The following is a 19,893-nucleotide window of genomic DNA, read 5'->3' as shown; positions in this document are numbered from 1 at the left end:
AACAAACAATTATGCCAAATCGATTTAAAACCAATTTTACATTCCACAAATATTTTTTATAATTTTTTTCGTTCCACAACACTAGTATAATTAATTATTGATAATTATTTATAATTGTTTATAACAATTATTACGCAAAAACTAAAAATTCACGCACTATTAACTGTAAAACTGATGAGAATGTTATTTCGTTGAAGAACTGAAAATTAATATTTAGAAATGCAGGAAGAAAGAAGAAGAACCAGAAATGATAATTTATTATTTATTATCGAATAAATTTTAATTTTTTCATAAAAATTCCTAAACCAGACATTTCACTTTCACTAACGAACGTTGGAAGAAATTGTTTGGAGAAATGTATATACATATATATTTATGGAGTTTCAAGTGCATTTTTAAGGATGTTTTTGTTCTAAAAATTAAAAATTGATAAATGTAGTTTTGTAAAGAATTTTATAAGCTTTTCATTAATATAAAATAATACATGTGTAACACAACAAATTTTTACACAATTTAAAAAAATGTAACGCATGAAAGTTACGTTTTGGGCATATCTTATATATAAAATTCTTCTGTAACTATGTATGAATGGTTAATCCTCCTAAACTATAATTCGGATTTTCATGAATCTTCCTGAAGTTTGTTCGGGAAATTTTCTAGAAATTTTAGATTCATAGAAATATAGTTAGATTGTAGAAATAAATGAAAAAAATTACAAAAAGCCGCTTATCATTGTTTGACCTTGAAAATATTTGAAGCATTGTTTGACATTAAAAACAAGTGAAGACTGTCATTTGCCAAACATTTTTATTCACTTATAGGCTAAGGCAATATTAAAATGTAATATATTTATGATTATGAATGAGCAAAAGTCTACATTATTATTGCCGAAAAGCAGCTGAGGTGTGCCAAAAATTAAAATACTATAAGATTTACGTCAACATGCGTCTAACAGGTGATGCAGTCTGCGCATGCGTCTGTCAGTGATTACACATCAAACTTAGCCTATAATTCAATTTCACAGATTATTATTTTTAACTTTTAAATGCAGTTTTGCCTTACTTTACTAAATCACAATTCAAAAATAATTTACTTACTCGAAAAATTATCTAGAAGTTTCATTGTGCCAAAAATTCATATGTTTGGTTTTATGTTCTAAAAATTAGAAATTGGTAAATGTAGTTTTGTAGAGAATTTCATAAGCTTTTTATTCTTATAAAATAATACATGTGTACCAAAACAAATTTTTACACAATTTACAGAATTGTAAAAAAAATGTAACCTAAGAAAGTTACGTTTTGGACACATATATTTTACCAGTTTGAAGTGTACTTTTAGATATGTTTTTGTTCTAAAAGTTAAAAATTAGTAAATGTAATTAGTTTTGTAGAAAATTTTATAAGCTTTTTATTAATATAAAATAATCTATATGTAATCGAACAATTTTTTCTATAATTTAAACTAACGTAAAAAAATGTAACTGTGAATGTCACGTTTTGGATGTAAATTGCTAAGTTCAACTATTTTTATAAATAATAATTTTTTAATATTTTTCGGTTTTTCAACAGTGTAAAATAATATACACATATAAACATATATATATATATATATATATATATATATATATGTTTTTTAACGATTTTTTCTATTAAATTAAGATGAATAGTAAAAAGTATATCTTAAGTTTTGGATATTAATTAAAACCGGTTTACAAATGTTAGTTAAACTATTTTTTAAAAAATATTTTTATTTGGAATATTAGAAATCGTTAAATATAGCTTTTTGAAAAAATTTCTAAACTTTTAATTTATGTTAATATATTTACACTAGAACAAATTTTTGTACAATTTACCAAAATGTAGGAAAATGCAACCTAATCCTCAGATACTAAATTTCCAACATCAAAATTCAAAATATTTTTGTTCTTATGTGCAAAAATTGTTAAAAGCAAATATTAAGGTTGTCAAATATCTCCCTTCCGCCTTTTTGTATTATAAACCAAGAGCAAAAAAGCGGAAGGGAGATATTTGACAACCTAATATATAGAGTATTTAATAAGCTTTTTAATTATATTAATTAATATGTTTATACTAGATCACATTTTCACACAAAATCACTAAATTTCCAAAATCAAAGTTTGAAATAATTTTTCAAAATATTTTTGTTCTAAAGTTCAAAAATTTTTAAATGCAAATTTGAATAAATATATTATTCTATTCAATTATGTAAAAAACATATTTATTTAATAATTTCTAACTAAAAAATAAATGTTGCCCAAAAAATACCAACGACAAATAACAAAAAGCAAAAAAAAAATATCTACCAAGAATTTTTTTTGCCCTAGAAAACAAAAAAATAATATTTTCTTCCCCAATTCGTCCCTGTCGACCTCTATGACATATGCAAATAAATATTTATCTTCAGATGATGCAAACATCTTGTTTCCTTAAAAGTAAAATAATAATGCATTCAGCAATTCGCCCACGTTTCGATTTTATGATATAATATTTGAAAAACAACATTTAATCATAAAACCAAAGTCGACATCGAAAACCTTGAAATTTTATTGACAATGTCGACATTATTGACGCCCCCAGAAAAATTATAATCCAAAACTTTGGTAAATAGAATAAGATTCAGATTGTGGTATATTGCTTCATTTTTATACTAAATATTTTGTCAAAGTTTAAGCATTTTTTTGACAAAGTTTTTGTTCCAAAATTTAAAGATTGTTTAAATCAGATTTATAGAAAATTTATTAAACTTTTTAATCACATATTACAATAAATATGTTCTCATAATTTTTTTTTCACACATTTTGGCCAAATGTAAAAAAATGTAACCCGTGACTAATTTACAACATCACAGGTGACTTATTTACCACATCTTTGCAACGTTAAACTTTAACTGAAATTTCCTAATTGTTTTTGTTTTAAATGTTGCAAATTGTTAAATGCAAGTTTGTAGAAAATTTATTAGGCTTTTTAATTTCGTAAAATATTTTTTATATATCTGAACAATTTTTTGCACTTGAGTAAATGTAAAAAATGTCATTGTGACTTGTTTACAAAATCTTAAAAATTAAAAAATGTAACAGTTAGACCTTACATTTTGGATAAGATGTTTCTAAATTTTTAAAAACAAATTTTAACATAATTTTTCGAGTTAATTTTGTTCTAAAGTGCAAAAAACGTTAAATTGAAATGAATAAAAAATTCATTAATCATTTTGAGTGTGGACAATATTATTTATGTATTCAAAAAAAAATTACAAAATTAAGAAAAAATTTAAAAATATGCCAAATTTTTAGGATATAAAATAGCTAAATATAAAATTGCAACTTTGATAATATTTTATTCCTAAAGTTAAAAATATTTAAATGCAAATTTGTAGATAATTTATTTATAAATTCAACCATATACAACAACATTTATATATGTAAACAAATTTTTGCATAATTTAAACAAATTTAAAAAAATATAACTGATGAAAAAGACGCCTTTAAAGTATTCAACCATATTTACAATTGCAAAGTTTAACGTTTTTTTTTAAAATATTTTTTTTTAACTTAAAAATTGTTTAGAAACAAATTATAGAGAGTTTATTAATCTTTTTAACTATATAACATAATATGTGAGGTTTTAAAAATTTTTTTGCACAATTAACCAAAATGCAAAAAAATGTAACTAATATTTTGTTCAAAAACTTTTATCTTCCATTTGTTAAAAATATTTAAATATAATCGATTAGTAAAAATATTCTAAAAAATTATAGATACTCGTATATACAGTAGTACCCCGTTAAGACGATCACGGTTAATACGATTTCTCGTATAAAACGTTTCCCGGTTCAAATTCTGGAAAATAGTGTTTTTCTTCCAATTGTAAAAAAAACGTTTGGAAAATAATTCCAATAAATTATATACAGCATAACCCCGCTAAAACGATCACGCTTAATACGATTTCTCGTATAATACTTTGAAACATGATGTCCTTGCCTCGAATAATATTTGTTTCCCGCTTAAAACGCGTTTTGGTTCAATTTCTGGAAAATCGTCAATATAGTGTTTTTCTTCTAATTGTTAAAAACGATTGGAAAGTGATTCCAATAAATTATATAGAGCATAACCCCGCTAAGACGATCTTACCTAATACGATTTCCCGCATAATACATTGAAACAAATTGTACCTGCCTCGCACAATATTGTTTCTCGCTTAAAACGCGTTTTTGGTTCAATTTCTAGAAAATCGTCAATGATAGTGTTTTTCCTCAAATTATTGAAAACGATTGGAAAATAATTCCAATAAATTATACATAGCATAACCCCGCTAAGACGATTTTGCTTAATACGATTTCTCGTATAATACTTTGAAACATATTGTCCCTGCCTCGCGTAATATTATTACCCGCTTAAAACGCGTTTTTGGATCAGATTCTGGAAAATAGCCAACAATAGTCCAACAATTCCAATAAATTACAGAGAGCATAACCCCGCTAAGACGATCTTGCTTAATACGATTTTTCGTATATTACTTTGAAACATATTGTCTTTATCTCGCATAATATTTGTTTCCCGCTTAAGACGCGTATTTGGTTCAAATTCTGGAAAATCGTCAACGATAGTGTAGTGATAGTGTATATATAAATTGAGAGAAATTTGCCATCACTGCTCTAATGAATCAACTTGAGCATTTTTCAAGGTGATCAGGTTTACGTACAATATAATTAATTTAAGAGAAAAACATATGTTTACACATTCATATAAATGTTGAAATATTTTAAAATAATATTTATTTTATATTATTTAATATATTAAAAGGATTTCAATTCAATTGGTCATCATGACATCTAATTGTCGACATCTCATTGCACCAAGTTGGTATAAAAAAAATATTAGTTTAAATCACCAAACAATTACCTGTTCCTTCCTTTCTCCGTCTTCTGCAGTTTCTTCTAAATCACAACTAAACAACCTGTCCAACTGCAAACTTTTATCACCACTCTTTTTACCATTAATACCATTTTTACCACCACCATTTTCCATCAAAAACTTCCCGGTGCCCGAATCCAAAGAATCATTCGACAATTTCCTATTGACATAATCTCTTCTCGGTTCTACACTTATGGTGTACCTCGAAAAATCAGGGATTCTGCCAACATCCTTATAGGAACTCTTCAAAAAATAGTCATCGTGATAAATTGAGTTGTTGTTGAAGTTCACTGGTGATGGTTTGTGCAAAGACATCTCGGAACGTGATTTTGTAGAGTTTTTACCCTTGGTGAAAGCTGATGCAGGTGCCTTTCTTGGTAAGGAGAATTTTGGTGCCTCGTTTGTGGTATCGTGTAGAGGTATGTGGATTTTGTCCCTGGTTTGTAGCCTGTTGGAATCTGAACGTCTTAAAATAGAAGGAAAGTCTGCAGGATGTTCCATTGTACGAGAAGATGTCCACAGAGGTTTCCTGAATCGGAACAAACTTATTACTTAATATGCCGAAGATGAAATTTTAGTCAAATCACCGAATACTAACCTATATCCTGGTACAGTGTTGATAGCAGGCATAGAATCAGCTCGTTTACCCATCCTGGTTCCCAATTTGCTACCAAATTTTCTATCGCCATTGCTCTGGTTCAATTTGAAAGTGACATGGTTCTTTTTTGGATCCTTTGGTGCAAAATCATTAAATTTACCATGATCCACAACATCGCCCAATTGTCTTTTGTCTCTGGTTAAAGAACCATTATTTACATCTCTTGATTTATCTTTCAAGTAATCCTCTTCGGATTTGTAGTTGCAAGCGACTTCTCGTTTTTCAAACTCGTAATCTGATTCTGATCCTTCAAAAATGTCAACATCTTGACGTCTACTGAAGGAACTTGAAGAGCGGCTATTGGGAGAAGTTGATGATTCGTCTTTGTCTTCTAAAACAATTGGTATAATTCTGGTGGAATTCGCTGGCAAGTTGTCACTCGTTGGCGAATCTTCGACCACGATTGGAATTATCCTAGTTTTGGAATCAGTTTCATCTTTGAAAATACCACAAACATCCTTGCTACTAGGATCAGTTTTGGAATTGACTTTGGGCTTGGCACAAAAATCTCTTGGTTGCTTCCTATCCAAACTACTTGTCTTCACATCCTTATTCTTGACTTGAAGTCTTTCACCATTCTGTTTCTTCTGGACAACTCTTTCCCTACTTTTATCACTGTATATACCTTTTTTACCATGCACATCGCAATTTTCGTCAACAACTTCTTCCACGATGACTTTAACGTTCTTGTTTCTGGTTTTAGAACCATATGGTTGTGGTGTAGACTTTTGTATTGGTACATCCATTTGCTGGAACATGGATTCGAGCTGGCGAAGAGCTGCCTCGTTTCTGGATTTGGTGGATAGCGGCATATTGGAGGAAATTTGGTAAAAATGGTTGTTTGACAACTTTGATTTGGGGTCAAAGCATGGTATAAAAGTTTTGGATAAGTTTTTATACACAAAATTTATGGGTTCTTATTTTTTAACTAAATATTTAATCCAAATGTCTATCGACTCAGTTCTGATGGTACAAAAAGAGGTTATGTTCAGGTTTTTTGTTCATAAAAGTATAGACATACGATTCTCGTATTTATGTTTTTACAAGAAACGTGTTAGTTTTAGTATTTATACTTGTAGTAAACACTTTTAAGAATATTATATAAAAATTGCACTATTCTGTTGCAAAGGTCTGACAATGACCTAACCTCAAATTTCCTAACCACAAACATTTCTTTTTTATTTCTTCTAAATATAAGTATTTAAAATAATATAAATACAAAAAATAACCTCGCCATTGATTAAATTTCATCTTTCGGTTACGTGGAATTTTATGAAATTCTTGAAATTCAATTTGCAACTTTCCAAACAAGTGAACTATCAAATTAATAGTTCAAACACGTCGTGCCGAGAACGTAATTTATATAAATAGATAAATAGATAATAGACACATACACAGATAAAAAAGATGCTGTAATATTTAAATATCGTGTTGAAAGTTACTTCATTGCTTTAGAATAATAAATTTACGTATTTAACAAATTATTTAAAAAAAAAACTTCATCAAAATGGCCGTTCTATCAAAAATGTCAGGGTGGAAAATATTAAGAAAAAAATAATGGCGGATAAAATGATGGCTATTAATGGACAAATATTCAAATTAAGAAAATGCCATAATATTTAAATATCGTGTTCAAAATTACTTCATTGCTTCAGAATTATATATTTACGTATTTAACGAATTATTTTGCAAAAAACTTCATAAAAATGGCCGTTCTATCAAAAATGTCAGAGAGGAATATATTAAAAAATAATAATGGGGGATAAAAAAGATGGCTATTAATTGGACTAATAACATTTCGGAATTGAATAATAATATTTAGGGCTCGTAATATTTATTGAAAATTATTTTCTGTCTCTAAAATTATGTATATTTACAAAATTAATAAATTATTTACTAAAAATTTATGTAAATAAAAATGGACCTCCATCTTGTGTCAAATATGTCAACTGACACTTAGAATGAAACTCTATAATAACAATGTCGAACAAAAAAAAAAATTTGTTAATGAATGAATATTTAAAGAAAAATGTTAAAAAACGTAGATGTTTGACCATTTAAATTAATTATATTCATAAATTATTTATTCATCAAAATGGAGGTGTCAGGGAGGAAAACATCCCAAAAACAAATAATGGAAAAGAAAAAAGAAAAATGTTTGTTTATGAACAAATACAATTATTAAAAGCTGCCGTAATATTTAAATAACACTGATTCAATTATTTGCTTGCTTTAAAATTTATGTATATTTAGATAATTAATACATAAAATGGACGCTCTCCTATATTGTGTCAAAAATGTCAACTGACATTTTGAATCAAAATCAAAAATCAAAATGAACGCCCTCCTATATTGTGTAAAAAATGTCAACTGACATTTAGAAAAAAAACTTTATTACAATAATGTCGAACAAAAAAGAAAATAAATAAATATTTAAATAGAACGCCATTGAGTTATAAATATTAACATAATTATATTAATTAACAAATTATTTCTTCAAATCAAAATGGACGTTCTGCCTTGTGTCAAAAATGTCAGGGTGGAAAACAAATAATGATGAAAAAAAGAATATATTTGTTTATAAACAAATTTAAAAATAAAAAGATGCTGTAACAAATAAACTTTCTTGCTGTCTCTTAAATTATATTTATTTACATAATTATTAAAATATTTATTGAAAACTCGATAAAATCAAAATGAACGTCCTTAAGGCTCATGTCAAAACAAATGCAAATGGCGTTTTGAAAAAAATGGTTAAATAAATCAATATTTTTTAACAAGTATATTTCGTTATTATAAACTAACTGTTTAATTATTGAAACAAATAAATATTTATTTTTCAGATTAAATTTAAGAAGAAAACATAAAAATCAAATCCTTTTTATAAAAATATCGTTCAAGGTGAACTTATCAACGATTGTTCGTTTGCAATTGTAATGATGCCAACAAGGAAAACGTTACATTTGAAATGATTCTTTAAATTTTAGATTTTTTACGAATTTGCACTACTTATTGATTATTCAAAGTAATAATTATTTATTTTGATAAATTTTGAAGTGTATTCTCGGCAAAAATTAAAAAAAAAACACAATTATACAAAACCCTTACATTTCAAACCCCAAAAAAAAAAACATTAAATAGATATTTACACACTTTGATTTATTTTTATAAAATTCCACAACACTTACACAAAATCTTTATATTTTTTCAATTTTTTTTAAACGTTTCGATCAATACTTTTTACACACATAAATAACACAAAGACCGTGCAAGACGAGTTAATTCCGTCGACTGGAACAAGAATTCCGATTTACAGAGATGTTGTTTGTTTAAGAAAAAATGTTAACGATGACTCAACAAGACGTAATAATAAAATATATTGTTTATGACCTTGTGGAGTACCTGTCGCCGATAGCGTATCGGTACTAGGTATAAATAAATTGGATTAAATCAAACATTGTATAATAATAATAACAAATGGTAGTCTGCCCGAAGACAGGTTCATTGTGCAAATAAATATAATTTAAGTTTAAAATATCGGCATTATGGGTAATAACTTATAGGTTACTACAAAAAATAATATTAGCATAAATAGTGTGCACAAGAGTACCGATTTCGTGTTTTCTGCTTTTGATATTTTTTCAAAAACCAATAATTTATTGACTAGCTTTTTATTTTTCATTCGTCATTATTATATTATTTGTTTCCCTGATGTTTTCTCCCCTGAATGATAGTCGCCATGTTGGCTTTTTTCACAAGACAACTTTCATTTTGTTTTTAAGTATTTAATAAACAATTAATTTTTCCAACAAATAAATGCTATTTTTTAGGCCTTTTAATAATTTTTAGGCATTTTTGATAATTTTAATTGTGTTACTCAAATATTTATTTATTAACTAACATTTATTTTCATTCGCCATTACTTTAATATTTGTCTCCTTAATGTTTCCACCCTGTTATGAGTGGCAGTCGCCATGTTCGATGTTGACGACATTTCGTGCACATTTTGTAAGTTTTAATGAACATTTTATCAATTAAATAAATAAATATCATTTTAAAGCCAATATATAATTTTAAAAGTTTTACTTAAATATTTATTTATTAACTAGCAAATAATCTTTTTTATTCGCCATTATTTTATTATTTATCTCCGTAATGTTTCCATCCCTGTTGTAGGTGACAGTCGCCATGTTAGAGATTGGCGACATTTTGTGCACATTTTGTAAGTTTCAATAAACAATTTATCAATTAAATAAATAAATATCATTTTAAAGCTAATATATAATTTTAATTGTGTTACTTAAATATTTGTTTATTAACTAGCTAATATTTTTTTTATTCGCCATTATTTAATTATTTGTTAATAAGACTAAGAATTTGTTTGATAAGACTATTTGATAATTATTTGTTTTTCTTTATAAAATGAAAATGAAATTTGAAACAATAATAATAAATAATTAAATAATAAAAAATAATTTAAGTAGAACAGGTATTAAAAAATTTACGACGCCTTTTATTTTTATGCTTTTGTTTATTAATAAAAAAAATGTTGTTAATCAAATCTTGAATTTTTACTCATTTTAATAATTTAATAATATAATGTACTAGGCAAGAGTAAAATGAGACTTGAAACGAATGGATGATTGATTCAAAATTGTATATAAACATTACATTGCTTTTTTCATTCTGATAATTGAATGAAGTCCTGTATAAAAAAGTTTTTTTTATACATTTATATATATATATATATATATATATATATATATATACATTTAAATATATATTCAAAGTCTTATATAAGAAGACAAATAAAAGTCAAGACGAACGAACCTTATAAGGATTGTTTTGCAAATATATACATAACGTACTTGACCGCCATTTCAAACACATACAAATATATATATATATATATATATATATATATATATCCGATAAATAATACGTTCTAAGAATAATTTATATGCTCAAGATGTCCAACAAAGCATACTAATGACAAAGCAGACATGCCCAGCTTTATGTTAATCTAATCACAATTAGAAAAAATCATAATTATCTTATCTTAAAATATAAATTAAAGTAAATACTAAATTCGTAATCGTCTCTTGGAGCCCTTTTCAACAATATGTCACATGAAAAAATGTTCGAAATTTGCCTATTGGCAAGTTGCATAACTCATCTTCAGAGTTTGTTGTAATTGAAACTAATAATTTTTGTCTATATTTTGATTTATTTCTTAAACTATGAACTTGAAATTTTTTAAACTATGAGCTTGAAATAGTATTTTAGTAAAATGTAGCTGATAAAATTCGCCACAAATTTGTTATACATAAATTATATGTATTTCAATCATAGCTAAGAAATTCATTATAAAATCATCAAAAACAAAAAGTCATCATTTGTAGGAATATGTACTATAAATTTAGAAGAAACTTTGAGGATCATAGAAATTTTCAACGTTTCAGAAATCTTTCCCTTATTGTGACGACATTGAATCATAAAATTAAAATATTTAAATATTATTGTATTATATAATTTATTATTCAATAAATGGTCCGCCATCTAACTATTATTTGACAGCCATTTTTATTTTTTTGGCAGACATTTTAAAGTTAAGCGGCCATTTTAAAGTTAAGCGGCCATTTTAAAGTTAAGCGGCCATTTAAAAGTCAGACAACCATTTGAATGATTTTTTTCCTCTAATAACCAAAAGGATTATACTTTCAAATGAAAAAAGGAACTTGAGAAAACATTCAGTAGTTTTTCCAGTATTTTATTATCCATGTATACGGTCCCTTATAATCTTTTATGCCCATATCCGTCCGCCCACGCCAAAAGATGGCACCATTGATCAATTGGCGTTGCTCAATAACAAAAATGAGTTAATTTATTCTAAAAATCCGATTTAAATTCAAATCGTTCGCAAAATGGTGACATAAACGTGTTTATTTAGATAAAAGATGGCATTGAAATGTTAAACGAGTTGACAAATATGTGAATGGAAGAGAATAGAAGTACAGTTATATTTGAGAACCATTGTTGTAGTAGAATTGTTTAGGAAGGAATGAATAGATTTGAAAATAGAAGACAACATTCTTATGTTTTGTTTGGATATAGATAAGTTTGATGTGGGGTTTTAGAATTTTTGTAGAAATTTTGAGAAGAATTAATTTTTTCAAAATTTAATACTAAAATCATAAAACATGATAGAATTATCTACAAATAGATCAAATTAACAATTTTGTAAAACATTACCTGAAAACTTATAAAACACGATTATGCCTCTAGATAAATTTTAGTATATAGCACTTTCCCATACTTTTTGTAGAAACTTTGAAAAACATTGAGTTTCTCAAAACTCTGTTTCCAAAATCTAAAAATTAGATTGTTTTATCTACAAAACCAAAGTATACTCAAACATGTATCATCTCAAATAACAAATTAAGAGATTTATAAACATGCATCATATGTAATTCTTTAGCTGAACGTATGGGCCTTTTCCTAGACTTTACGTAGAAACATAGAGAAATATTGGATTTGGTGATATTGTCTTTGAGAATTTGCAATTGACATTATCTGTTGAAATTATTTGCAAATTGATGTTATTTACAACTTCCTAAGACTCTTCATGACAAAATACACAAACTATAATATAAGATTTATATTCCAGATACGTGCAAGGCTTGGCTAGACTTTTTAGAGAAACTTTGAGAAGCTTTGGATTTACAAAGAATTTGACTTAAAAACTGATACACAAACAATGGTATTAAAAATGTCTGTAACACCTTTAACAAACAAAAAGCATTTTTATAATATAAAATTAATCTTTTAGAGAACTGGCACGAACAATCTTTCATTCTTGTAGAAACTTTGAGAAACATAAGGTTTGTCAAAGTTTTATCTTAGGAACATATAAATAGATAATATGTTATTGTGTATAAAAAAATCGTATTTAATCAAAAAATCAAAATAAAATTTATATACAGTGCAAGTGCCTTTTCCTAGACTTTTTGTAGAAACTTTGAGAAACACAAAAATTTAGAAACACGGTAAAATTGTCTACAAATTTATCATATTCACAATTATGTGAAATGCTTCCAGAAAAAATGACATAATTCCAAAATAAGTATTATTATCTAGATGAGTACGTACATTTATGAAGAGCTTTTGTAGAAACTTTGAGAACCATTGAATTTTCTGGAACTTTGTCTTAAAAACACAGAAACTACACAAAATCATCCACAAATTAAACATAATCACATATTTATAACGTTTTTACCGAAAAAAGAATTATAAAACAAATTTATTTTTCAAATACGTGTAAGTACATTTTCCCAAACTTTTTGTAGAAACTTTGAGAAGTATTGTTTATTCCGGTATTTTATTTTAAAAACAAATAAACTACATAAACTTATCTATAAATTGAACATAATCACATATTTATAACATTTTTACAGAAAAAATGAATTATAAAATAAATTTATATTTAATGTAAGTGTAAGTACAATTTCATAGACTTTTTGTAGAAACTTTGAGAACCGTTGTTTTTTCCGACATTTTATAATAAAAACCTAGAAACTAAATACAATTATCTACAAATTGAACATGATCACATATTTATAACATTTTACCGGAAAAAGAAGAATTATAAAATAAATTTGTATTCAATGTAAGTGTAAGTACATTTTCCTAGACTTTTTGTAGAAACTTTGAGAACCATACAATTTTTCAAAAATTCATCTTAAAGGCATAAAAAGTAGACAAAATCATCTACAAAACTACAGTTTGTATATTACATTTTTATATTATTGCTACATTTTTTGCACCGAGATTACAGAATCTTGAAATGAAAATTTAATTTCACATCTTTCATAATATTATGTTTGAAATTGAAAAAAAAAATTTCTGCAGGTATGTAAAACGCCAAAAATATATTTATGAAAAACCATTCCGGCAGATCTTGACAAAAAATTTTTTTTATTACTAAACAAGTTCCAAGCACCATCTATGAACGTGTTAAAGACATACATTATCCAAGATTCACACCATTTATAAAATAAGTGAACAAATCTTATTTTTTATCTTAAATGGAAATTTTCATTCTGTAATTCTAAAACGCAATTATAACAATTCGTGTGTAGGTTTAGAATAATTAAATTAATATATTCATTAACTATATTTGCTCATTCATTAGTTAGTGCATTATTATTAATCAAAATGCACAAACGAAACAATTAGAGACCTTGTGCAAATATGACATCACTGACTTAAGACGAAAAATGATAGATTATGTAAGGAAAATAAAATTAATTAGAAATTGGACTAAAATAAAATGCTTCTCAAAGTTTCTACAATCAAATTTGAAAAATATGAGAACTGTGCTAGATATTTTTGAAGTAAAACTTCTTTAGACGTGACTAGGGTGTAAATCCGTACAAATGCAACGGAAGTCCGTTACGACAGAACTGTACGTCATTCGCTTTCGATGAAATCATTTCAATACGGGTCGATTGTGATTAGTCGTCGTGTATGTGAATAGAGATCTGTCGCTGTATGCATACCGGCATCAACGTTGTATGCGTTCCGATATCAACAAGGTAATCGGCATAGATAAATAAGTATTTTAAAGTTACATCGTAGTACAAATCTTGATTCAATGAGAAATGCTTGAATCAGAAGAATATTTTACCCTGTTCTTTGAAAATAATAAAACAATTAGTCGTAGTTTCTATAAATCTTTGAAGTTATTAAAATGGAAAATATTTTTAGCCAAGACAGATATGACATATGTTCAAAGAATGAGATTATATTCGCCAGCGAAAAAGTAAAAAAAAAATACAAGCAGTCAATGAATGTATGTTAATTTTAATTACATAAAGTTCTTCAAACACAATTACATGATGAGTAAAGTTGCGAAAACAATATCTGTTTAAGCGTTGTTTAACATAATCCACTATGTGAACAAATATTATAGAATTTATTATTCAGCAATCACTTCATTTCTCTAATAAACGTTCATTTCAAAATGCTAATTACAATGACAAACCGATCATGTCATATTTGAAGAAAGACTTTAATTACATTATTGTTTTTAAATATTATACATATTTTTAATGCTATTAAAAATATATAATTTATAATTTATCATTATATAAATGTGTATAATGGTTGACACTAATAAATGTGTGCATCACGAATGTTACGATATTACTGAAAAACATTATTCAAAATTGACGTATAAGTGACGTAAGTGACGTATTAATTTTTACTTAAATGCCATCTTGTACAGTAGCAAATAAGTTTTACTTCAATCGCGCGTGAACTTTACGCGCACTCTTTTTTATATATCTATTACATTTTTTGGAAAAACGTTAAAAGATTGTATTAATGCTTCATAAAACTGTTTGTTATATTCATTTTTCTCGTTATTGTTATTGTTACTATTAATATTCCAAGAACAAGTTTTATGTAACTATAACGTCGCATTAACGTAACTTCCAATTTAATTCTTTTATCAACAATATTTATATTTCATAAATAGATATATGAAACAATAACGTAACTTTTAAATTCAATCACCAACATTATTCATTATTATTATGATTGTTATATTATTATTATTTAAAAAAATGAGCTAATAAACAAACCTATTCACAACTGCTGTGTAACGTAACTATAACGTGACATTAACGTAACTTCCAATTTCATTCTTATTATTAACATAATTCATGTTTCATAAAGAGTTAAATGAAACAATAACGTAACTTTTAAATTCGATAACTAACATTATTCATTATTATTATGATTGTTATATTATTATTATTATTTAAATAAAATCGAGCTAATAAGCAAACTATTATTGTTTCTATTAATATTCCATTTTCTATCGATTCCATAAAAATAAACATGTAACTAAAACGTGACATTAACGTAACTCATCATTATTATTAATATTATTTATATTTCATAAACAGATGTATGAGTCAATAACGCAACTTTTAGAATCAATAACCAACATTATTCATTATTATTATGATTGTTGTATTATTATTATTTAAATAAAACCAAGCTAATAAACAAACCAATTCAATATAAATGTAGAGAAACATAGCCAACAGATGGCTTTGGTGTTTAAAATGAGTTGAATTTGTTATGAAACAATAAATTTTTAATAAAGTTAATGTTTATTTGTTTTTTTTTAACTAATTATTAACGACACAATTAATTTTATTTTAAAGGTGAATTAAATTTTAATCTATTAATTAAGTTTTAGTCTACTAATTGTTTGCGGAAACGAAATTGGTATCAATTTCAATCAATTAAGAACCAATTAACACTAAAATAAAAATTAGGACAGTTCTTTATTTAGTTCACACGTTTATTATATATATATATATATATATATATATATAAATATAAAAATACCTGTGTTTCCATATGTGCATCGGATAACACGGACGTTCTAGACCATATATTTTAGTGTTTAATATCAAATTATTAAACTGATGTAGAGACAAACCGAATATCGAAAACGTTAATTTAAAATACTTCATAAATAGTACAAGAGTGTTGTTAAGACAATCATGCTTAATACGATTTCTTGCATAATACGCCCATATCTGCACTTTGAATTATATTGTTTTTATCACGTATAATACACTTTTTGTGTTATTAGTCAGGTTCCTAGATGATGAAACAAACCAAGTGTCGAAACGTTGGTAGAATTTAAAATACTACATAAATAGTGCTGTGAACCTTGTTAAGATAATTACGCTTAATACGATTTCTCGCATAATAAGCCGATACGTACTTTGAAATATTGCTCCTATGTCGCTTAATACAAATTGTAGCATAAATTGTGTTTCTGATGCGGTTCTTGGAAAAGCGTATTAACGGGATTGTTAACTAGATATATAAATACGTACATATAATAACTTTAAAATTTTAAAATAATTTGCAATTTTAATAAATTTCTATAAAATTTGAATTATTTAAATCCGTGTCAATAAAATATTCGCATTTATGGTTTTGTATTTGAATTAAACAAATTAGCAACATTTGCGAAGTACTTTGTTGCATATCATAATAAATTTATAAATTTATATATATATATACATATGTATATATAAATATATATATATATATATATATATATATATATACAATTATATTTAAAAATTTCTTACCTTATCGTATATGTTCTGTTTACATGGTGGTTGCGGTGATCTCGCCAATCTGAAAAAAGAAATACACATTTAAAGAGCTTTTCAGGACGCACTGTTTGTTCTACAACCTTATAATTTAAATATGTTATACCTTAATATGTCTAATATGACCACAAATACTAAAATTGATGATGTTTCTTGGAAAATGTTAAGATAGTAATAATTTTTTGAGAAAAGGTCCCAAGAATACTTAATCTACATATGAGGGTATGTTCATAAGAACGTCATTTTTAGGAAGCTCTTCAGAACGCACTGTTTGTTCTACAACTTTGTAATTTAAACATGTTATACTTTAATATGTCTATTATGATCACAAATACTAAAATTGATGATGTTTCTTGGAAAATGTTAAGAAAGTAATCATTTTATGAGAAAAGGTCCTAAAATTACTTAGTCTATATAATAGTCTATGATCACAATAATGTCATTTTTAAGAAGCTGTTCAGAACGTACTGTTTGTACTACAACCTTGTAATTTAAATATGTTATACTTTAATATGTCTATTAAGACCACAACTACTAAAATTGATGACGTTTCTTGGAAAATTTTAAGATAGTAATAATTTTTTAAGAAAAAGTCCTAGAAATACTTAGTCTATATATGAGTCTATGATCATAAAAATGTCATTTTTAAGAAGCTCTTCAGGACGCATTGTTTGTTCTGCAACCTTGTTCTTTGTATGTTATACTTCAATATGTCTATTATGACCACAACTACTAAAATTGAAGAGGTTTCTTGGAAAATGTTAAGATAGTAAAAAATTATTAAGAAAAGGTCTTAGAAATACTGAATCTATATATGAGTCTGTGATCAGAGAAGCACCATTTTTAAGAAGCTCTTCAGGACACTCTGTTGGTACTGCAATGTTGAAATTTAAAAATGTTGTTCCTAAACCTATCTTTTATGACCGCAAATACTAAAATTGATAAGTTTTTCACAAAATTTTAAAATATTGGTATTATAACTGGAAATACTGAATCTATGATACAAAGGTAATATCTCTATACTAAAGATAAAACTAGCATCTTTAAGAAGCTCTTCAGGACACACCGTTTGTACTACGACCTTGAAATTTGGATATCATATTTCTCAAAATATCTATTATAAAAGACAATACTAAAATTAATAACATTTTTCACACAATATTAAAAAAAAATTAACAAAAGTCTTAAAAGTGCTGATTCTATCCTATATACAAAGATAAAAACGTGGTTTTCTAAAAAGCTCTTCAGGACGCACCGTTTATACTACGACCTCGAAATTTGGATATCTTATTCTTGAAAATATCTATTATAAATGCAAATACTAAAATTAATAACTATTCTCTCGAAATTTTGAGATATTAATATATTTTTGACAACCCAAAAATACTAAAACCATAATCATACTGCAAAACAGATATGTCATCTTTAGGAAGCTCTTCAGGAAGCACCGTTTGCACAACGACCTTGAAATTTAGATATGTTATTCCTGAAAATGTCTATTATAAATGCAAATACTAGAATTAAAAACTTTTCTCTCAAAATTTTGAGATATTAATATATTTTTAACAACAAGTCCCAAGAATACTTAATCCATAATCATACCAAAAAAATAGAAATATCATCTTTAGTAAGCTCTTCAGGACGGACCGTTTCTACAACGACCTTGAAATTTTGATAACTTATTCCTCAAAATATCTATTATAAAAGACAATACTAAAATTAATAACTTTTCTCTCAAAATTTTGAGGTATTAAAATATTTTTAACAAGACCCAAAAACACTTAATCCATAATCATACCAAAAAAATAGAAATATCATCTTTAGGAAGCTCTTCAGGACGTACCGTTTGTAATAGAAAGTTGCCAATTGAACTAATTATACCTAAAGGTGTCTACTATGACCACAAATATTAATTTTAAATATTTTTATCTCTCAACAATAGTTATAAAAGATTTTCCGAAAATCTCTACATAAGAGTAGTAAATTAAATAACAGCATAATTTTTTTTAAAATAATGAGCTATTTTTTAATTTATTTATTTATAACAATTACCTTTCGACTTTAACAACATTTCCATCATATCCGAACAAAGAACACTTTTCGCTGTGTCCAGATGACAAATCCCGATCTTTTCGCTGATGTAGACGCTTATTGTAATACATTTTTAATTATAAACAATTAAAAGCACTTATTTTTTATAAATAAAAAACACACACACAATTGTTATTAACTGAACATTTTGTAAAACAAATTTAATATTATAAATAAATAATCAACAAGTCTAAAACATTTTTATTAGAGGACTTAACGGTGTAAATATGAGCACTTTATGAAACATTTTGGTAGGTAAACACAAACGCACTTTTAAATAAATAAAATTAATATTATCAATAACTGATAGTATTTTATAAATTAGATTTATTTATTAATTTTTTTATTAAATTAAATTGTTTATATAATTTATTTATAATTTTTGCTACTGTATTCCACGAAAGACGATCGCGTACTGAATCCAATCGAATGAGTAATGTGTAAATAATTATAGACAGGCAATTGGAGGAAAAAAAATTATAGCATGACGTTAGCTACAAATAATTGTTATTGTTATTACATAACTTTTTTGTTACTTTATAATTATTTGTTGTTTGAAGTCATTGTTTAAAATTATAATATATTAGCAACAAATTGTAGTGTAAACAAATTAATTCGAGGAACAAATTTGTTCTTGTCAATGTCGATAGGTAATTGGGATAAATAAACTAGTGGTGTATGGGGTCGTGTCTTGAGGAAAATTGCTGGAACTTCCCGTATTGTACCTAAAAATCTTGGTACGAAACCCAAGAAAAATTACACAAAATGCGTACACATTATTAAAATCCCTATAAAATATCTGATAATTTGATGTGCATAAGTCCAATAAACATTTTTGACCGCCAAATTAAATTATTTTTATTGAGAGTCCATAACCGCTGGACCTGCCTTCCCAAAAATTTCACCAGTACTTCATCTTGTCAATACAAGTAAAATGTTTTTTGAATTATTAAAATCGGACGCTCCGTTCTCTTAAAAACTGAGTTACCGTTTTTGGCACTTTTTGC

The 19,893-nt window shown here is 26.1% G+C and overlaps 1 protein-coding gene across 1 annotated transcript in view; it reads right to left on the bottom strand.

The window, feature by feature from the left end:
- Nucleotides 1-19,893, bottom strand: part of LOC113363144 (WD repeat-containing protein 47-like) — a 170,707-nt gene that overhangs the window by 67,717 nt on the left and 83,097 nt on the right. The window contains 1 exon segment of the mRNA XM_026605625.1: nt 16,772-16,820. Coding sequence (XP_026461410.1) covers nt 16,772-16,820 — 49 coding nt within the window.

Source organism: Ctenocephalides felis, unplaced genomic scaffold, assembly GCF_003426905.1.
Source record: "Ctenocephalides felis isolate EL2017-DRISC unplaced genomic scaffold, ASM342690v1 CF-g0.4_SCAFFOLD_00845, whole genome shotgun sequence".
Classification (NCBI taxonomy): domain Eukaryota; kingdom Metazoa; phylum Arthropoda; class Insecta; order Siphonaptera; family Pulicidae; genus Ctenocephalides; species Ctenocephalides felis.
Note: the sequence above shows the minus strand (reverse complement) of the source record. Positions and strands in the feature narration are given on the sequence as shown.